At 36.5% G+C, this 23,056-nt stretch overlaps 1 protein-coding gene across 8 annotated transcripts; it reads left to right on the forward strand.

Moving 5' to 3' along the window:
• The first annotated feature begins 202 nt into the window (after nt 1-202).
• On the forward strand, nt 203-18,860 carry UBP5 (ubiquitin-specific protease 5). Of its 8 annotated transcripts, XR_014349974.1 has the most exons (15): nt 205-566; nt 3,419-3,670; nt 4,580-4,724; nt 4,869-4,928; nt 5,046-5,141; nt 7,817-7,856; nt 7,953-8,242; nt 9,253-9,393; nt 9,479-9,649; nt 15,006-15,263; nt 15,400-15,548; nt 16,393-16,971; nt 17,061-17,140; nt 17,928-18,201; nt 18,314-18,860. XR_014349974.1 is itself a non-coding variant. In XM_028248716.2 (14 exons), the coding sequence occupies exons 1-14, from the start codon at nt 436-438 to the stop codon at nt 18,491-18,493; spliced, it is 2,766 nt and encodes a 921-aa protein (XP_028104517.1). In that variant the 5' UTR covers nt 205-435; the 3' UTR covers nt 18,494-18,860. The 8 variants fall into 8 exon arrangements, 6 of the variants coding, with proteins under 6 accessions (XP_028104515.1, XP_028104517.1, XP_082760200.1 ...); XR_014349973.1 differs by having other exon boundaries at nt 7,817-8,242; XM_028248716.2 differs by lacking the exon at nt 17,061-17,140.
• The last annotated feature ends 4,196 nt before the right edge of the window (nt 18,861-23,056 follow it).

Consider the following 23,056-nt stretch of genomic DNA (forward strand, 5'->3'; position numbering starts at 1 on the left):
AGACCTTACAAAAATCAGGGGTTGTTTGGGATGATCTAAATAAATATATTTTTTATTTTTTTATAACAAAATAGTACAAAAAATAAAAAAATAGTACAAAAAAGTAAAGAAATGATGATAAAAAAAAAATTTATTTTGTAATAGCCAAACTTGACCTCAGTGTAATATTTTATTTATTTAATTTAAGATGACATGGCAAAATTTAATTTGGGACTAGAAAAGCGAAACCCTCCTCCCCACTTCCGGTCCGGTGGAGACTGGACTGGTCCGTACCGATATATAATGGATCCGAGAAGAAGACACGAAGCCTATGACTAAGAAAGAGAGAGTTCTCTTCCATTTTTGCCCTAAAAGTTTCTCTATTTCTTGAAAAGCTTTGTCTCTTCTTCACTGATCAGAAGAAGCACCAGATTTTCTAGAGAGAGAGAGAGAGAGATGACGGAGATGGCGGTGAGTAGTTCGCCGGAGCTGTCGCCGGAGGAAGAGAAACTCACGATTAGGGACATTTCGATGGGCGTTGAAGCCCAGACCAAAGAAGGCGATACTTTTTATTTAATCACTCAAAGGTACTATATATATGTGTTTGTATGTATTCGAACCTTTATGTGAAAGCTCTGTTCAGATTGTTGTTCTTAGATGTTTGTGATGTTTCTATTTTGTTAGATCTCCACTCGCAACCCCTAGAATTGAGACCAGTATTAATGGTTAGGGTTTGTAGTTGGAATTTGCTAGCGAATGCGTATAGGATAGGAGGGAAAATTCAGGGTATGTGGGCTTTGTTTTTGCTAGCGAATGTGTACAGGATAGGATAGGAGGGAAATTTAGGGTAGTCTTTATGTTTTTTCCTGTATACTTCGTTCTATCCTCAATTTGGATGAATTGAGGTCACAATGCTGGCCACTAATGTTGGGAATGTTGTAGCAGGGGACATTTGTCTCTGCTTTTCTTTAAAGTCTCTCTCTTTTTCATTTTGTTTCAGTTCTTGAACAAGTTTGCACATAACACTAAGTATTGCCACCTTGGTGCGGAAAAATTTGCCCCCCTTTCTCTTGCTCTGGTCCTCCTCTCATAGTGTTTTTGTAACTGCAGGCATCATTGAATTGCTACGACAGAGCAATTTACTTAAAGTTGATGATTCTCTAGTTACTGGATAGCCTGAATATTGGCATTATAGCAAATCTCGCTAGCTGTTATGTTTTTAAACAAACCTTCAAAGCCATTTGCTCAACAGGGCTGTTTTCATGGTGATGCCTAGGTCATTTCTTAATATATATTTTTTTTTGGCTAGATATGCGCATAATTCTTTGCTAGGCTAATGTACTGTTGACTGGCTATCACTTACCCGCAACAATTCAGATCAGTTGCCACCTAGGTTGCACTGTTGGGAATGTTAACAAGTGAAACATGATCAACTGCAAAGCTGGATGGTGGAAAGTTGGGTAAGAATAATATTTATGTCGTTGAACTTCAATGGTTTGCCCCCTTCCATAGTTGACAATCATTGTGGGCATTGATGTCATCATTTCTAAGTCTCATCAGTAATAAAAAATTTGTTGCTAGATGGGGCTTAATTTTGAACCCATGATTTGCAATCAGCTGAGCTCTTTTCAATTCTCACTTAGGCTTAAAAATTAAATTAAAGTCAAAGTTGGCAGTAATATACTTGAAAATGTTTTTAGGTCATGAAATTGTGGCCAAAAGTAGTTGATTGTTGAATGTTGAGTGAAGATGGGACACAAATGGATATGCATTCATAGTGGTGGAACCACTGATGGAACTGGGTCCACTTAGACAACAGTTTGTGCCTCAAAATTTCAATTAATGCTCAGAGTGGTTTTCCAATGTGAAATTAGTGGAGAATGTAAATTCACCCAATTTGATACCCCTTGAACCCTTATGGAACGTTGGCAACTTCACCACCATCAACCAAAGCTGAAGTTTTTGGGGTCGAAATATGACACACTCATGTCTCTCTACTAAATACTAATATAGAATACATTATGTGTAATAGTTCTAGCAAGGGCAATAAATATGGCAGTGAGGTTTTGCAGAATGTCTACTTTTCAAGTCATTGAAGAGCTGCTTTCTAATACAAGCTTATCACTAGCCTGACAGTTAGAAAATTTGAGACATCAGCGGCTCTATTGTGCTTCAGATTTAGTGAGATACTAGGTGCTGTCATTGCCTGCCCTTAGTTTCATGGGAGTAGTTCTTTAACATTACCATGAAGTTCCTCTAGACTGCTGGACTCCAGCAAAATGTTATAATGGATGCAGGTGGGCCCAACTTTATTTATTTTTTTATTCTCTCAATTCTACTAGTATTTTTTCTTTTAAAAAATTAGCCATTATCCTTTTTTGATAGGAGTTCCTTGGCTAAGTGGTTGATGTTGCAGATGGGAGTACCTGTTGCATGAAAAGAAACAACTACCATGTATACTATTTGAAGCTCTACCCTGAATTTGCCACTGGCTCTTCATGCTGTTGAAGCTTGTTAAGTTATTAGTGAACCATATTTCACGAATTGCTGAAAGTTTTCCATTCTTGCTTGTTCCAGGAAACAAGAATGTTCTTGTTTCCTATTTTCTTTAGAAATTGACCTTGCTTGATATTCAATTATTTAGGGGTGGTTTGGGATGTTCTAAATAAGCGCACTTTTTGACTTTTTATAAAAAAAATGCGTAGAAAAGTAGAGAAAGTGAGTAGAAAAGTAGAGAGGAGATGTTGTTTGATGTCACCCAAATAAGTGTGTGTATGCAAAAAAAGTGCACTTTTTTAGTGCATGCCAAACACCTACTTTGTCTGTTTCAACTGAAATTAAATGTCTAGCAGCAATTTTTTTAATTTTATTTTAGACATGTTTGGAGCATGATTAATTATCTCTGTTTTTAGTTGTTTGATGGTGTGCTTATCATGTATTAAGAAAAATGATACTTCTCCTGTTTGGTTTTTTGGGAGAGAGAGAGAGAGATGAACTTTATTATTGTCTTAGATGTTTTTTTCTTAAACATGTAGGCTCATCTTCTTTTTCTTTTCCTGGTAAATTCGGAATTTGAAATTGAAACAAAACAATCATACGAACCTTGGCAACAACTGGGAGGTCTTAGATGGAAGACAACAGAGCCTAAGTTTTTTCTACCCACTCGAGCAATCATTTTTCTTTCTCTCTCACATCAACCTTAGGCAAAAAGCCTAGATAAATTGTGCCAATTAAGTTGCAATTCTTTTTTGGATTTACCTTCGTAGTAGAGATTTGACAAAGCTATTTAGCTTATATTGGCTTGTTATTGTCATGGTTACTTTTTTTTTATAAGATCTTAAAGATATTTTACACTTCTAAGCCCTAATCTATTGTTTAATTATTTTTTAGTGGAAAGGAATATTAAGACTTTGATTTCCTTGCCAATGGTTGATCGCAGATGGTGGCAAGATTGGCTGGAGTATGTCAACCAAAACCAGGCAACTATTGCAAATGATGGATCCTCTTCTGAGAGGCCTGATTCAGTTGTTTTAAGCAATTTAAAGAGGCCATCTGCTATTGACAATTCTGATTTAATATATGAAGCAGCATCAGAGGACTCCACTATTGGTATTGAGCTCCATGATACTCTAGTAGAAGGCACTGATTACATATTGCTTCCACAAGAAGTTTGGAATCAGTTATATGCATGGTAGGTTAACTAAAATGGACAAGTTTTTGTTCTTTGTTATTTATTTTCTTGTATGGGACATTTTTTTTAATAAGCTTATAGATTGGGAAATCGTAAATGGGATTGCCTGCTATGGTAGCCACTACTCTATATTCATATAAAAGTGTATACATGCTGTAATACAAAACTCAAAATAAGTTTATACATGAACACCGGGAAATGCCTTGAATTGTGGCTTCCATTCCTTTAACAGTCAAACTAGGAAATATTTATTACTTTTTGTTCTAGGAAAGGGCCTCATCTGAGTACTAATATGATAATATGCTACAATTGATTCATATCCAAATGTGTCTTGGAAAATAGGTTGTTCATGAATAATGGTGCTGACTCATTGTGAACAAGAACATCTTCCTACTGATCTGTCCTCTATGATAAGCATCAATCCTTTGGGCTCTATTGCTCGTAACCATTAGGGCGAGGTAAAAACTTCTAACATGTCATTTTGAACTCAAACATATGGCGGTGGTTTTCCATTAAATGTGGAAACTGAATGTATTTAAAAAAAAAAACCATTTATTATGAAATGGCCCTAAAAATATCTAGATGCATCTTGGGATTAGATATAAAGAAAGCTGGAATTGAGGCATTGCTCAATTTGAATCAACTCATTCCAAGTAAATATTCATGGTCAAGTATGTGACAGGATTGCATGTAAAATACAAAACTAGAAATTAGCATATTTTCTCAGAAATTTGAGGATGGTTTAAAAGTTAGCTATATGTTGGTTGCTTCCTCTCTCTCCCTCTCTTTCTTTCTCTGTTCTAAAGATGGATATTATAAAATTGGATCATCTTTAGAGGGCGTTACACCACTCTTAAGGATATCTACTGTCTGTATTGAGGAATCAATGCTAGTGTTTGTTGGGTTTAGGTATGGAGGGGGCCCTACATTGGCTCGAAAAGTAATCAATTCTGGTCTATCTCAAACAGAATTGGCCGTGGAAGTGTATCCCTTGCGCCTTCAGTTATATCTGATGCCAAAAGGTGACAAAGCTACCATAAGAATTAGCAAAAAGGTATGCTGGTAGACTGTGTCGTGATGAACTGCTTTCTTTTCCTTGATACACTGCCTCCCTTTCTACCCTTCGTCCCCTTCCCCTACAAATGATGTATTTTAAGTATTCTGGACATATTATTTGAAATTGAATAAATTTGGACAGGAAACCATTGGAGAGCTTCACAGAAGAGCTTGTGAGATTTTTGATCTTAATTCGGAGCAAGTAAATAGCCTATATATTTTTTCTATTTAGTTGATCCATTTTCTAGAATTTTACTTTGCCTCTTGAAGATCAATTTTCTCTTAGTTGTTCAGTATTCAAAATTTTCCTCTGGTGCAGGTATGGATTTGGGACTATTATGGCCGCCGAAAACATGCCTTGATGAATGATTTGGACAAAACGCTTGATGATGCCAACATACAAATGGATCAGGATGTGAGTCTTTTTCTGTTATGCCACTTATCATCTTTTTAATTTAATACTTCTGTGTCTGCTATAGAAAAATCAGTTTGGCATCTGAAAACCAGGTTTACATTTGATGTGCTTTGGTTGATAAATTATGGATGTAGCTGCTGTGTGTATATTTATTTGATGTAAAAAATCATGTTCTATGCTTTTAAGCTTTTGCCCTCTGTCAATATTGAGCAGTTCTCTAGCTGTTAATCATGCAAGCATCTGTTATTGTCTAAAAACAAATTCCAATTGTTGAAGAAACAAATCCTTCATGTTCCTCTGTAATTGGTTTTTGGTTTGAGCCAAGTTTGATAAATGAAGCTCTTCAATTATTTGGTCTCTTATTTTTGGCAACATCAAATTGTTAAGAGTTTCTGGTGTTTGCGTTCTATCTGCTTTAAGGTACTAAATTCTGTTGAAAAGTACTATAATTATGTATTACTGTATTTAGATTAATGTTTATCAATGTTGACAAGGCAACACCTACCTTAGGTCAACTATCCGTCCTTACTTACCACATCATAAGCTGCACATTGACATGATGCACTTACTAACCATTTGATGTATGAAATATGAGCAGGGCAGGGGCAGACTTCAACAATTCTGATGCCAAAAAAATTGATGTTAGGCAGTGATGAGAAAAGTTTTTTAGAGACTGATTATGATAAGATTTTGTTGCAACTAGTGGGCAAAACAATAGAGTTTTAAGAGTTTGTTTGGATACAAGAGAAGGGGGAGAGTTTAGGGCTATGATTTTACAAAGAGAGGCAAGGGTTTGGAGCTGTGATAGTACGACTGTGAATATTAATAAGCAGTTGATTTCAAATGATGCGTAGTGGTTAGAGTTGAAGGATTTAAAAGGAAAGGTTTAGGGTTGGTAAAATATGATTTTGGGTTAGGAGAAATGATGAAGTAGATATGGTTTTGGGGCTTTAAATGCTAATTCAGTGCAGTAGAGAAGTAGAAGTATAAATTAGGTAGCACACATAGATTCACATAGGATTGCGTCCAACTATACATGGACTTTTAAGAGATCCTAAACTATTCAGATTTGGACTTCCTATTTGGAAACTAAGAATTTGACGGGCATAACCTATATGAGTTTACTAAAACTTGGACAAAAGACCCAAAAAAGTGTGCTTGAGCCATCATGACCACTACAAATATTCCACCTGGCTTCTAAGAATATAAGGAGTATATAAAACTAACCAATTGCCGTAACCAACTTGGCAACCTAGAAGTAAACATAAGCTAAGAGACTTCCAAGACTTGAACCCTGGTATGCAAGGTTCTAAATGAGTGTTGCCTTGAAATCAATCCATTCGCAATTTTTGCCACTTGAAAGTTACTTATTTTGCTTCTCTAATGACCTACATATCCATTCCTGTGGTTGGCCTTTCGACGCATTCCAAAAATTTGCAATGAAGAGCTACTGTTTAGAGTCTCATTCAGATTGGATTTTTCAATAATTAAATTTAGGCTAGCTACATGGACCTCCCTTGAAGTTTTTGACAATTATAGAGGCCTCCCGTGTTGTTTATGAAATTACATTGCCCTTGAAGTTTTTGACAATTACAGAGACCTCTCGTGTTGCTCATGAAATTACACTGCCCTATCTTACTTTTGGTGATCTTAGACGTCTCATCCATGATCTAGCTATTAAAAATGGTAATGAAAAATTCTTATGTCAGGTAATTTTGACCTTTAAGTACTGAAATTATCCTTGTTCCCAAACATTTCCACAAATGTTATTCTCCCAACCAAAGATCCATTCCTTCTCTCTCCCCTCTATCACCCATCCTTCATGCACCAGCACTGGCACTAGCATCGCCACCAACCCCACCTCCTCCCTCTCACCCGCACCACCACTACAACTATGTGCCATCACCCTTGTTTTCTCAGCAATTTCTTGACCCATAACCATCTCCATCACCAATTAGAATTTGAGAGCTTGATTGAAGACTGTACACATACATAGATATGCGTCCTCTGTGATTTCAATCGCAACCGCGCTTATACACAATCAACTCCCTATCTTCCATCCGAGACCCAACACTGTTAACACAGCATTCTTGTCAATTGTCATCACCACCACCACCCAACATTCTTGTCGATTGTCTTCCTTATTGTGTAGCAATATTTGAATACTTTTTGGCACATGTTTACAGTTCAGTAGACAAGTATGCTGTTACCCTTATATGATTTTTAAAGTTGTTGCAAAAAATATGGCACTCATAACTGAAAAGGTAGATACTTTCTCCAATATTTGATGCTTTGATGCCTGCAGTCATTGTTTGCTTCTATTTTTTTGGTTGCTGCCTTCACTTTGAATTTTAAATAAACACACACACACACACACTCTCTCTCTCTGTCTCTCAAAATAAAAGAAAGAAGGCATTGCAACTAACCTATAGATATGGATGTTCTTTAAAATCACACAAAATTTCTTAAGTGTATCGTGCACTGCTTCTAGATTTTAGGATATTGCTGTGTTTTACACTTGATATTTGTGTTGAAATCTGGAAGTTCCATTTACATGCATAGATGATGTCCTCTATCTTAATAGCGATATTGGTTTTTGCATTTTTTATTACCTGTGCCTCCTCCATGTTTTTAACATTCGACTTGTTCTCTTTTTATGCAATTACTTGAAACAGATTTTGGTGGAGGTTGTTGATAACAGTCATGCTGCATTAGGTGGTTGCATGAGTTCTGTTCAGGAGAATGGATCTGCTGACAAGGAAACAACCTTGGTTCTTGTAGAGCCTTCTAAGTCTGGCTTTTCAATTGCAGGAGGGTTATCTGCAAGCAAAGGCTTGTCAAGAAATTGCAATACGGAGTCATCACAATTTCAGAACGTAACATCCCCTGGTAGAGAATCGGACAACACTCATGGGATCAGTGGTGTCACTGGTGTTACCACAAGGGGGTCTTCTGGTGGTCTGACTGGATTGTTGAATCTTGGAAACACATGCTTTATGAATAGTGCAATACAATGCCTTGTTCATACACCAGAGTTTGCTAGATATTTTCGAGAAGATTACCATAAAGAAATAAACTGGCATAACCCTTTGGGCATGGTGGTAAGTTTTAGATTCAATAATAGGGGTGAAGTGATTATGTTTGGTGTTTTACCGGAAACTTTTCCTAGAACACTCGTAAAATCTGGCCAAAGGTGGAATATAGTTGGGAAATAAACTGGTAGAACCCTTTGGGCATGGTGGTAACTTTTAGATGCAATAATAGGGAGTGAAGTGATTAAGTTTGTTATTTTCCTGGAAGCTTTACCTTGAACCTTTGTAAAATCTGGCTTAAAAGGTGGAGTCTAGTTGACCTGATGACAGTAAGTTCAATATCAGTTTTGACAAAGTTGAATGACTGTTGTCTTCAAGGTGTTTTTGTTGTATGATTTTTGTTTATTTCATACAGAGATAGATTCATGTTTTCTGTTGGTTGGTGCAAAGTCTACTCAATTAGGTCAACTTATAAGTGGACTAATTTTTTTGCCTGTTTTTGCCTTTCATGTTACATGGACTCTTCTACTTGCCCCTGTACTCGTCTCCACCGAGTATGACAAGCTTAGTGGTGTGGGATGTATGTTCAATACCCATGTTCAATTTAGATGCTTGGATCCACTAAGTTTATATGATGTTTAAAGAAGACACTTAGGTTTGCTAGTAAAGAAACATTTTAACTTTTCACACGAATGGGATAGATAAATTCTATATTTTTCTAAACCTTAAAAAATAGCCTTATTTTTGCCTATTCTAGACAGATTCTAAATACATAAAAATAACAGTTCTGAAGTTTTTAAAAAATAGAAGTTAAAAATGGAATTATTTTTTTATTTATTTATACTTTTTTACTTCCATAGAACCTAATTGTTTGTTGCTGTAGGGATCATTTGTTCCAGACATACCCATTGAGGCCAGTCCTTTTTTTTGTTTTATTGTTGAAGGATTAGCCTTCTTAAGTTTTTGGTTGTTCTGAATATTGTTTGAATTTGAAAATTATCTCCAAAAACTTTTAGGCCACTGATGGGGTTGATCTGTCGAGTTATCATTCAACTCATTTGAAGCTATGTTACATGCAGGGGGAGCTAGCTCTGGCCTTTGGTGACTTACTCCGAAAATTGTGGGCACCTGGACGAACTCCAGTTGCTCCTCGGCCATTTAAAGTGAAGCTTGCTCGCTTTGCACCTCAATTTAGTGGATACAATCAGCATGATTCTCAGGTTTGATCTATCAAATTAAGTTCATGAATTCAGGCAGAGTGTGGATTCAGTGCAGTTGACAGCTAAATGGTTAGTTTCTATTCAGGAACTCCTTGCATTTCTGTTAGACGGGCTTCACGAAGATCTGAATCGTGTAAAACACAAGCCTTACATAAAATCAAGAGATGCAGATGGCAGACCTGATGAAGAAGTTGCTGATGAATATTGGGCGAATCACATTGCTCGTAATGATTCCATAATTGTGGATGTGTGCCAAGTAAGCATTGCATTGACACCATTATAATGTTTTGATTTGAGAAATCGCACACGGTTTTTATGGTTTTTGTAAGAAATAATGTATAGAGAAAGAGAGAGAATAAATTGTATGTATTATTATTGATTGATGTAATGTTATATCTATTACAATGATTCATGATTCCTATATATAGAAGGGGGTGAGTGTGTAGTAGGTAAGGAGTAGGTGAAGTGGAGGTGGTAGTGGTGTAGTGGGTTAGGTTTAATGGAGTAGGTTTAAGTGGGTGAAGTAGGTGGAGAGTAGGTGGATTTTAACAGCCCCCGCAAACTCAAGGGGGATAGGAACTAACCAACTTGAGTTTGGAGAGAGTAACAAAATAAGAAAATACATAAAAATAAAAGAGGATAGGTGACACTGTATGGTCGTGTCAGACCATTGGTGAAGACACTGGATGGTGGTGTCATAACGTTGTAGAGGACACTGTATGGGGGTGTCATAACGTTGTAGAGGACACTGTATGGTGGTGTCATAACGGTGTAGAGGACACTGGATGGCGGTGTCAGACCGATGTAGAAGACAGTTTATGGGGTCATGTCGGACCGTTGTAGCAGATAATGCTGTGACAGTTGTTGTGACAGTTTACGGAGTCTTGCTGGACCCTTGTAGAAACTAACCGGAATCAATGTCGGGACAGTTTACAGAGTCTTGTCGGACCCATAAAGGAGCTAACCGGAATCAATGTCGGGACAGTTTACAGAGTCTTGTCGGACCCATAAAGGAGCTAACCGGAATCAATGTCGGGACAGTTTACAGAGTCTTGTCGGACCCATGAAGGAGCTAACCGGAATCAATGTCGGGACAGTTTACAGAGTCTTGTCGGACCCTTAAAAAGTCGCACCCTCAAAAGGTGTGCCCAATCCATAAAAAGGCGTGCCATCAAAAAGCGTGCCCAATTCATAAAAAGATGTGCCATCAAAAGGCGTGCCATCAAAAGGCGCGCCCACTTCATCAAAAAACGTGCCCGACAGAAAGCGTCGAGCCATCAAAAGGGGCGCCTGACACGCGGCGATGCACGTGATTGACAGAGCGCGTGTCGGCCTCGTCGTCTCTGTCTTTATAAACCAAAGCGAAGTCTGAGGCTTGGAAGCATAACAAACCAGTTGAAACCTCTTCGTTCTCTGTAACATTCTGTAACCAACCCTTCTCTGAAACACTCAGCAACCCAAAAACATGGCTTCTTCTTCCCGTTCAGCTACCCAGAACATAGCCTCTTCTTCCCGTGGTCTGCTCACTCTCTTTCCCGATCTCAACGAGTCAACAAGAGAGATAACTGGTGCGGTGGCCTGTGAACCTCAACCAAACACCTCTGGTTTTGCTCCGTTGAACTTTCCGATGCGGTCGGTGGAGCAAAAAATGGCAGTGCAAACGGATATTGAAGCTAATCAGTATACATTGAAGTCCTGTGTTGAAACTATGACTGCGGTCACAAACTTGTCGCACCGGCTGCAGAGTAGGACAAATGAGGTGCAGCAGTTAAACGCCCAACTGGCTCTGCTCCAACGCATGTATAAGGATGCGCGAGCAGAGATAAGTGTGCTAAAGGCGGAAAATAAGGAGCTGAAGCGGAAGGCCACTGTTATGTTCCGATTTGGAGGTCCGCCATATGCTGTAGTGGAGCAGGGTGGAAGGGCCGCCCAAGACGGAGGCAAGAAGAAAAGACCGGCGGAATAGGCGAAAAAGTGAGATCGGTGGGTGGCCGTCTGCAGAAAAGAAAACAAATCTTGTGGTTGTTTTTTTTTTTTTTTTTTTTTTTTTTTTTTTTTTGGTGTAAAATGGTGATCGGGGTGAGCCCCAACATGAATAAAATAAGGGAAGGTTTGGTGTGCAAATTTGTATTGTTTTTTTTTTTTTTTTAAATATATATATATATTCTATATATTCTAGTGAGATGAATGATGAGTTGTATGAAACGATGGGAACAAGTCCATGTGGGTTAGGGAATGGCGATGATAATGTGTTGTGGGTGGTGGAAAAAGTAAAGTGAGAGAGAGACACACTGTAACATATTAACATAGTTTATCTTAGGTTTACCGGCACATTCCTTTTCTGAAGATATGCATTCCAGCTCAAACCACTTCAAATAATTCACAAATCTCATCATCACCTCACGTGATAAGAAGACAAATTTGCAGCTGTAACACTGCCCAACGTGGGTGAACAGTTGGTTGATAAAAGTCCTTTGGTGAAGTGATGGCGAATCATCCTCACTCTTGAGCCCCTCCATTACACCAACTTTGGTACTGTTTACCTTGGAAGGGGCTTGTGCATTGGCCTTAACCTGCAAACCCCCAGTGGCAGCAGATTTTGATTTAATCCCTCGTGCATCCACATTTGCTGGAGGTCCTCCAAACTTGCTGGATGTCTTGGCACCAGAATCGGGTGGAGGAGATGCAACTGGAAAAAATGCAGAAGTAGCGGCGGTAGCAACCATTATGAAAAATCTATCACCAAGCTGAGAAGAATCTGGAAGAGCACGGTAGAAAACGTCAGAAATTGGATGTTTTGGTGGCAGATTCGAAGCTGTCTGAGTGCGGAAAAGCAGTTGAGAATTGCGTGATTAGTGAAGGTCGTTTGGTGGAGAACGGTGAATCAGAGACGACGTCTGCGAAACAGTGTGCATCTCCGACTTCAAATGTGACAAACGAGCCTGAGGTGGCTCAGAAATGCCCTAAGTTAGGCATGACTTCTGTGCGTGGAAGGAGGAGAGATATGGAAGACGCTGTGGCCATTCACCCCTTGCTTTGGCGCCGGAGTAGTCAGAATCCGGCGGATTTGCACTTTTTCGGCGTTTACGACGGCCACGGTTGCTCACATGTGGCGATGAAGTGCAAAGATCGATTGCACGAGATAGTGAGAGACGAGCTCGAAAACCACGAAGAAGATTCGTGGAAGAAAATGATGGAGCGAAGTTTCTCTTCTTGCAGAGTTACGGCTGTGGAGAGTGGAAGGTATGTGTAGAAAATTCCAGCGGGCAGCAAAGGCAAAGGTGTCGGCCGGCTGCCCGCCGGTGAGAAAGAAATACAGGCTTAAATCTTATCGCTCTGATACCATGTAAGAAATAATGTATAGAGAAAGAGAGAGAATAAATTGTATGTATTATTATTGATTGATGTAATGTTATATCTATTACAATGATTCATGATTCCTATATATAGAAGGGGGTGAGTGTGTAGTAGGTAAGGAGTAGGTGAAGTGGAGGTGGTAGTGGTGTAGTGGGTTAGGTTTAATGGAGTAGGTTTAAGTGGGTGAAGTAGGTGGAGAGTAGGTGGATTTTAACAGTTTTCACATTTAAATATCTAGTTTCTGTTATGAGATTAAGTTGAGTTACTTAAAATTAGAAACATATATAGATGCTACCACCTGTAAATTATTATCTTTGTAAAAATATGGTTTTGATAGTTGGAAGTTTTCACATCGATAATTCTGTGCATAAAGCTGGATTGCTCAAATAAATTGCTGTTGTTAACAGTTGTTAGCATCCTCTGGATACTCCTATTAGATGTTACTTGCTGAGTAATATTCTTTACAACTACACTTGATTCTGGTTTGGTAGGCATAGTTAATATGCATAGTTATGCTTGAGATGTTTACCCAGTCTGGCGTAATTAAGCTTTGTAATGTCTTTTAACATAAGATCCAAGCAATGGGCAGGACATGGACTCCAAAATGAAACCCTATTTTATGAACAAAAGAAAACCCCACCCCAAATAAATTAATAAACAAAAGAAAACTTTTGTAAGTAATAGCGAGTTTAATGGTGTAGAATTTTTTTACAATTTTTTTAATGAATTACAACAAAATGAGCTGATCTTAATTGTTCAAATACTAAATTTGAGGGACAAATGTTATTTCAATTTTCAAGTTCTTTTTCTGGCTACTGTAACCAAATGGGTCACATCCGGCAAACTGAAAAGTGGGAAATGAAGGAAAGCAACAAGAGGTCAGGGAGACAATGTTTTAAGCCAACTGGCCCATTTTGTTGACTTGTTTTTATGATTTTTAAGCCAGTCCAGCCCTTTTATGGAATTTAATGAGTGAGGTTCATTTACTAGGCAATCAGGTGTGGTGCCCAAAGTCCTAGGCAAGTGCCCAATCCACAGCCTGATTAGGTGGACATCGCTGGTAACCACCCGTAACAACCATGGCCCCAAGTAATTTGGTTTAAAGTTTGATGTAATTTTGTTGGTAACCACCGTGACAACCATGCCCAACACATTTTGTTGACTTGCTTTTATGATTTTTAAGCCAGTCCAGCCCTTTTATGGAATTTAATGAGTGAGGTTCGTTTACTAGGCGATTAGGTGGGGTGCCCAAAGTCCTAGGCAAGTGCCCAACCCACAGCCTGATTAGGTGGGCATCGCTGGTAACCACCCGTAACAACCATGGCCCCAAGTAATTTGGTTTAAAGTTTGATGTAATTTTGTTGGTATGCACATGAATGCAAATGTCGAGGAAGAATGAGATTGGATTATGACTGCATTGCTCAAAGATATTAGAAGTGGACTCCTATCAAAGACAGTCTTGCCAAAGATTTTTTTCCCTTTGTGGGAACAATAACTTGGTTTTCACTCTTTACTACCATCATAAATTACTTGTCTTTACGGTATATATGAAACTTATCATCTGCAATGCATGTTTGTTGACTTGTATTGATAGCATTTTGAGACCTCGTTTGGGAACAAACTATTTTAGTAATTTTTCGGTTTTTTGGTTAAAATATGAGGTAAAAAAAATTAGTATGTTTGGGATAACTTTTTAGTTTTTTACGAAAAGATGTGCAAAAAGTAGAGAGAAAATGGAATCTTTGACTTTTTTGTATAGTTTGTTGGATTTTTGGCTTTTTTAATGACTTTTTGACTTTTAAGCTAAAATGTGATGTTGCCAAACGAGGCCAAAATTGGTGTAGACAACTGAACATTGTTTAGATATTGCTTGGATTTGTACAAATCACCTGGGCTAGAGTTTGTGTGGAAGATATTATTTAAGGAGAAATCAAGATATTTTCTACTATTTGCCAGATTAAGCGTTTTCCTTTCTTATATCACGTTGACATATTTTTTTGTTATCAAGTAAATATGGATCAGACAATGGTTTGCTAAGATATTTCAATCTCATAACATCGGTGATCAGGATAATATGATTCAGTGTGTCCGTCTCTCATTTGTTGCTTTTGATTGTGTTGTTCTACAATATATTGCTACTGATTCCCATATTTTCTTTATATATTTAGTTATTTTCCCCTTTATTTTTTTTATCGACACTAATGACTTTGGCCTGTCCTCTTAATTTTGTTATCTTCTTGTACTGCATCTTACAGGGCCAATACAAGTCAACTCTGGTTTGTCCTGTTTGTAATAAAATCTCAGTTACATTTGATCCCTTCATGTATCTTTCCTTACCGCTCCAATCCACCACCACTCGTACTATGACAGTGACAGTGTTTACTTGTGATGGAAGTGCACTACCAAGTGCTTGCACTGTAACTGTTCAAAAGCAGGGACGTTGCAGGGACTTGATCCAAGCCATTAGCAATGCTTGTTCCTTAAAGCATAATGAGAAACTTTTGTTAGCAGAGGTGAATAGTTAGTTACTCTCCTATATCCAATTATTTGATTATGTTTCTTTCTTTCTTTCTTTCTATGAAAATTTCTGGTTTAAGTTGTTGATTTTCTTTTTAATTGGATTAAGTTATTCAAGTGTGTTTTTGATAGATAAGAGGTCATTTGATTCACCGGTTCTTGGAAGATCCTTTAATATCGTTGTCTTCCATAAAAGATGATGATCACCTTGCTGCTTACAAGATTCCAAAGTTTGTGAAGAATACAAAGTTTCTTCAGTTGATACACCGCCGGGAAGAACAGTATGTATTTCAATCCATACCCACTATTTTACTGATTAGGGGCAGACAAAAAATGGACCTCTCTTTACCAGTTGGCTTTGTGCTACACCCCCTTCTGACTTTTTCTGATTGATTAGTTCTCAGTTTAAACTCTTCTACAGCTACTCCTATACATTTCTTTTGAGCAAGTGCCGCTTTGCATAGTTGGGGTCTACCAGAGATTTGTTTAGTGGCTAGTTTTGTGGTTTCCTTCAGTTTTGATTATCTATATTGATTGCAACATTGTGGATATTTTTTATAGTTGAAATGTGTTAATATTGGAGCTACCAGCACCAGTTGTGTGTGTGTTTGTTTGCAGTATTGAGGATGGGATTATGAGATAAAAAGACATGTGGGGCCCACGCGTCTCCCCCATGTCTTTTTATCACCGGTTTGGTTCTATTTCCACCCCCAGTATTAAGCGCATGGGATTATTAATGATCCATATAATGGGGTATAAGTAATACTTCCTCATCCATGGTATTATTTATACCAGGCCATGGGATTATCTCCCTCCCTCCATTCAACGAACTGAAATGATCCTTCTCCCTTGTCCCATCATTCATTCCTCCCTAACCTGACATAATGCAACTAATCCTATAGTGTATGTAATCGAATCCGTGCCATGGTATTACTTAGCCCACTATTCCCTATCAGAATCCCATGGTATCTAATCCCCTTCTAAATTAATCCAGAAATGAACGTGGTGTTAAAGCATAAAAAATACCCATGTTGGTTGATGGGTTGTTTTCTCTGTTAAGCTTCACTTGTTTATTTTTACTCAATTGTTTTTGTTTTGTAGTTTAATACCATGTTCGTCTTTTAGGGAAACTGGTAATGCCCAGAGCACAATGGGTTGGAAACCATACGGAACTCCTCTTGTTTCACCAATCTCATGTGATGAAATTATTACAAGAGGTGATATACAGTCAATGGTTCACACAATGCTCTCTCCCATGCTAAGAACTGAGAATGTGGGACATCCTGATATCTCTGATACTAACACCTCACTATCAGCTTCGGATCCATCTCAAACCACTAATTCCATTGAAGCATGTACAGACTCCAATGTAGCAGATTCAACACAAAAGGATGGTGGCAGCTCAAAATCAGTGAACTTACCAAAACTGCCTCTGCAGTTGGTTGATGAAAACAATGCATGCATTGACCTATCAGTTGGAGAAGATAAAGCTGTTAAATTGTCATCATCATCAATATCAATACTAGTATTTATTGACTGGTCAGGGAAGCTTCTGGAGAATTATGATGCGCATTACTTGGAAAACTTGCCGGAAGTGTACAAATATGGGCCCGTGACGAAGAAAACTCGTACTGAACCTCTATCCTTGTACACTTGCCTCGAAGCTTTTCTCCGTGAAGAGCCATTGGTACCTGAAGACATGTGGTTAGTTTCTTCTTCTTTTTCCCTATTTCATGCACATAAAATGAAAAATATGTACACATTGTAATATTGGCATATATGTTTGTCTACAGATAACTTTATTGACATTTATTTTGAATATTGGGAGAATTAAGTGACTTTAAGATTCACTCCTGCAACTACACCAAAATAGGTTAGTGAACTCTTGAGTGGGAAATTTTGGCTACACTTCATAGTAGGTATGCTGGTGACCAACGGTTTTATTATTGCTGAAAATTGTGTGACAATTTCCCTGTTTTATTATTGACTAGTGCTCTGAGATCCACCAATGATTAATATTTTGTGTGATTAACAATCTGAATTATATTTTTGGTTACTTTGACCTGAATGTGGAAATTGGAATACCAGTTCTTAATGTTGCAAGTGAACTTAACCTACTTCTCTTGCTACTTGATGAAAGTGATCTCTGGCCTTTTTAGTTTGTTGTCCTTGTCTTTTTTTGGGGATGGAAGCGTTGAGTTCGGGGAAGTAATGGAACAATGAGGGTATATTTGGTTTGGTTTTGGGAGAGTAGTTTTTAAAAATTGTTTTGGGGAGAGAGTTGAGAAATTTTTTTAGTTTGTTTGGTTGTGTATTTTGAAAGTAGTTTTGGAATTTGGAAGTTTGGAATGATTTGATATTTTGTTATAATTGAGTAGATGTGTGTGAGAGAAAAAGTGATTGAGAAAGAGAGAGGAGAGAGAAAAAGTGATTGATTGATAGGTAAGAGAGAGTGATTTTGGAAATTGTTTTGAAAAATTTACAAACCAAACGAATTTTTTAAAATTTGTTTCCCAAAATCACTCTACAAATTCAAACCAAACATGGCCTGAATTTTTTTTGAATTAAAAACACGATTCCTGCTAGTTTGCACCTTGCTAGAGCTCTCACATTTGCACAATTTAGATTTATGATATCTTTTATGATGCACGTATGTTTAGGCACTGTCCTCAATGCAATGAACGAAGGCAAGCAAGCAAGAAGCTGGATCTCTGGAGGCTTCCTGAAGTGCTTGTTATTCATTTGAAGAGGTTCTCATACAGCAGGTCAATGAAGAACAAGCTGGAAACCTTCATCAATTTTCCTGTACATGACTTTGATTTGACAAATTATATAGCCAACAAGAAAAACCCCAGGCGTCAGCTCTATGAACTCTATGCCTTGACCAATCACTATGGTGGTATGGGAAGTGGGCACTACACTGCACATATCAAGGTCAGTGAATTTTAGTGCACATATCAAGTTGACACGATATTCTAGAGACGAATAATCCTATTTGACACGATATCCTAGTGATATTGATTTTTAGCATTTCTGTAATGTGCAGCTTCTAGATGAAAACAGGTGGTACAACTTCGATGACAGCCACATTTCGCCCATAAACGAAGAAGATGTGAAGTCAGCTGCTGCTTATGTGCTTTTCTACAGGAGGGTGAAAACAGATGGTGCCTCCATTAGCAATGGAGCACAGTCATCTGCTGGTCACAACATTTCTTCTCAAAAGTAGATTCTCAGAAAGTAAAAACTTCTTGTATGTGATTATGTTTTGTTTTTTTTCAAATTTCTTTGAAATATTTAGCAATACACAAGGCCTTTGGCCATATTGGGGCGGCTTATTTTATTAAAAGTTCTACAAAGGATCTAGAAGATTCACCATGAGGTCCCCCCACCCACCCACCCCACCCAAGTGAGTTATTCGAGGGCTTCTTCAGGGTTGGCAAAGTTTGGTCTTTGACCTAGTACAATTTAAAAAATAGATTTGGATGCAAATCAGCGCTCAGAAATACATATATTTGATTTGATATTGTTTATTTCTCTACATGTTATCACTTCTAAGGAGTACTCCATCAATGACAAAACCAGTACTTGGCATCTCTCTTTTTTACTTGAAGCTTCAATTATTTATATACGTACTGGATAGGAATTTTTTCCTTCTCTGGGTAGATTTTCTGAACTGCATTGAAATCTAACCTTTTCTTTTTTGGGGGAACAGCTGCTCACCAGTCCGAAATTGGACGGGAGCGTGCTGTTGGACTCTGTGGGCCCACTACGGAGTCCACTTCAATGATTTGAATAGTTTAATGTGTAGATCTCATTGTATACTTTATATGTGTAAAAAATCATGTTGATCGGATATTGATAACTTCTTGATCAGATCAAATTTGTATCAATAATAATTATGATTTTAAAAATAAATGTGATCCGATTAAATGACTATCGATATCCGATCAATGTGATTTTTTTATAGGAATGAAGTACTTGAGGAGCCTTATGTATTGAACAGTTTGGATCATCGATGTGAATTTCATGATTGGCTCATGGAAGCCCAATAGCACACTCCAATTGGTAAACCCAACTTTTGAGAAGCTTGAGCCATATGATAAGTGATTTCTCTCCCATCGAAACTGGAGAGGTGTTAGGCTCGGTGAGGAGCAAACTACATTTATTGACTATTGATGTTAGATCATTTTCATATTTACAAAGATTATTTTAGAGTGATAATTTAAATGGTTAAGATTTAATTCTACAAAAATTGAACATACAACAATCATTCCACTTAATTATTAAACCCGAAAGTTATAAAAAAAAATCACTTGGAGAATCTTGAATCATGACAAAAGGGTTCAATAGAGATGAGAAGTATGAATCGACTAGGTGATCCCTCTCTAATGAGGGGCCGACGTAGGATTCAATTATCAGAGGGCGAGTGTATATACAATCAAAAAATTTATAATGAGAATGTGATATACAATATCAATTTATACTCAAATATCACAAAAATATTTAATTAGATGTTTCCATTTGTCATATATAGTTACAAAATATTATCAAAATACAATTGGATATGTTCTAGTAAATCCATATTAATTTTTAAAAAAACAACTATTTGCTTTACATAGGCATCTAAAGTTGTTCTCGACGTTCTTTCATAATATAAAAAGTACTATGATGGAATCTACATCAAAATCTTGAACAATGTCTTTCTAAACATATGTTAACAAGTAGCTTGAAAGAAAATCATTCTCCATCCTGTTGCGCAATTTAGTCTTTATAATTTTCATGGTTGAAAATGCACGTTTTGTTGTCACCGTAAAAACTGGTAAAGTTAAAACAAGACGAATTAATCTATTGACAAGAGGATAAATTGTTGACTTCCTTGTTGTTACTAACATTTGGCACAAGTCAGAAATTGTCAACAACTGCTGAAACTCAGGATGTTTAAGGATGTCAATCTCGTAGTTTTGTAATTGAAATTTCAAATATATTTTTTCTTGCTCTATAAAGTCATTAGGATAAAATTTATTTGCAAGCTTGCATATATTATTATTATTATTATTTAAGCCTACAGTAAATGCTTGGTTTGCAACCGAAGCAAGAGAAGATTTCGATTTCATTGTCATTAGTTTTCCTCCAGTTTCTCAACGACCAAACAGAGTATATTCAGATTTTTGTTATTTCCAAAAAACGAGATTAATCATTTAAAAAAATCAGACAACAAATGAGCGAATAAATTTGAAAAAAAAAAATTGGAAGATATTAGTATTACCTAGAAGTGAAAAAGGAATCAGAGGATGCGAGGTCTGATTCATTATATTGCCTCCATTTGTTGTTTCAGTACGAGGTCTGCGAGTTCGTTTCCAAGCTTTTATATCATTTAGAGAGAGAGAGAGAGTGTGTGTGTATAGTGGAGAAGGGGGCTTAAACAATTAGGTTAAATAAGAATTTGAGGACATTTTCAAGCGTGAGGCAAATTACACGTGAGTAGTATTTATTTATTTTTATTTAGTTATAACCAATCAATTAAAAATTTTGGGCCCTAACAAATAAATTCTCAATTATTTTAACATTACTAAATTTAAAATAAAAAGTAATCATACTTAAAAAATAAATTATTATTATTATTATTATTAGTATTAGTATTTATCAAAAAAATAATTAAAATTTTAAATTTTAAAGTAAAAAATTTAGAAGGTGGCGCTTCTTAAATTTTTTACAAAAACTTTGGAGTGACGAACCTATATAATTTAAAAATATTTGTAATTTTAATACTATATATAGGGGATTTTTTCAAAACTTTGAAGGGCGGTTGCCCCTGCCAGCCCCCCTGGGTCCACCCCTGTCTCTAATGCTGTAACCAGCATGGCCGCACAAAAGACATTTTCTTTGTTGATATTTTTTGTTGATATTCTCTAAAGTTGGCATTAGCTTCTCCATCTTGTCAACCAGATTTGGTATGCAAACAAATTTTCCTCGAAAAACCTCGGTTAGAACGATATATGATAATGATGTTTTCGAAACTTTGAATTCGGATGATATATGTTTTATTTTCAAATGATGGAATCACAATTTGCCACATGTTTGTTTAAGAATTATATACAAATATTCCATTTGTATAGGCATTACTCTTGTCGAAATTGCCACTAGGTGTTTGGTTAGTCTTCATGACCGGCAAAGCAGTAAAAGATTTGCTATACTATAGCCTATTTTGGCAACATGGTTTGTAGTCACTTTTTTTTGTTAGTAGCAAAAGTTAAAAGTTGGCTTTTTTATTTTTATTTTTCATTTGGAAAGTTGGTTTTTAGCCAACGGTGAAATTACAATTTTACCCTCATGGGTCAAAATGTGTTACATAGGTGAAATTGTAAATATTTTAAATAAATGGGGATAGTTTGGTCATTTTATTATGATTTGACATCATAAACAAACATTAATCAAAAAAGTCAAAAGTCACTTTTTACCAACTTCCCAAATCATTTGTCTAAAAAAGCCAAAAGCTTGGTTAAAAGTCAAAAAGTCACTTTTTACCATCTTCCCAAAATAAGCCTATATTGCCAAAAAAAAAATAGTATGGAACTCAATTTTGAGCACTTTAAGACTAACTAAATTTTAGTATTGTTAAATTTTGTGTTAAATTTTTAATATAAAATTTAACTATAACTCAAATTTGATGATCATGTTGTTCTTACGTTTTTCATGATAAAATATGTATTTAACATTTTTATTTGATTTTTTTTTATAAAATACATAGAAGAAATAATATTTATACCATTGCAACAACATTGCTATATGACACTATTTATTGCTAATATAAAAATAACTAGTCACCATCGAATCATTGGAAACATATTTATATTACAAATAAATGTAATATAATTTAGTTGATGCAAATTGGGATCTCAGCCTTTATCCAAATGGTAGGTTTTAGGGGCAGGGAAAATTTATCCTCTCTCCATCATATTGTTGGGCCATTTTTGGACTTTAACAAATTGGCCCATTGAATTTGTCAAAAAGTTCAGAGTTGATTTGCTTTTGTTATGATCGCATTAATTTCATCATTTTATTTCATAGTTGATGTATATTAAGGTCAAGTTTGGAAAGACTAAATAAATGTACTTTTTGATTTTTTATGAAACATGGGTTGGATTTGGGTTGGGTTTGAAGTGATGTGTTAGAGAGGTGATGTGACTTAAATAAGATGATGTGACTTAAATAGGATAATGACTTTTTGACTTTTTAAATTTTTTAGAGGATGCCAAACTTGGCCTAATGTAATAAAAGTCAATTATACATATAGAACTAACCATATTTAGAAAATAATAAAACTTGTCAAATCATATGACAGATCACGAAAGAGTGTCTCTAAGTCTCATATTTCGTTTCATCAAATTTAAATTTGATAAAAAATATACAAAATTGGTACTTCGATATTGACATCAAATAAATATCAAATTAAGGATATCTTAAATTTTTTATCAAATTAAGGATGCTAAAACTTTTCACCAAATTACTATAACCGTTAGCTTTACAGGTGGCTATTGGAGAATGCATGAGCACCGGACAACCGTCCGGTTGTCTCCTTAGTCAACCACTTCCTTGGAAAAGTCTATTTCAAAATTTAGAAAATTTACACTAATCAGTCGATCGGCCAGTCATTTCCTGATTGTTCTCCCACTCGATTGGTAGTATGATGAAATCTCAAATTATTCTATTGGAACGTGCGATAGCAGATAAAATTTTTACTCAAATTTGATGCAAAAAAATGAGAGTAAATGTTAGAGATATTCTAAGA

This window comes from Camellia sinensis, chromosome 14 (assembly GCF_055761805.1).
Source record: "Camellia sinensis isolate YWXY chromosome 14, ASM5576180v1, whole genome shotgun sequence".
NCBI classification, from domain to species: Eukaryota; Viridiplantae; Streptophyta; class Magnoliopsida; order Ericales; family Theaceae; genus Camellia; species Camellia sinensis.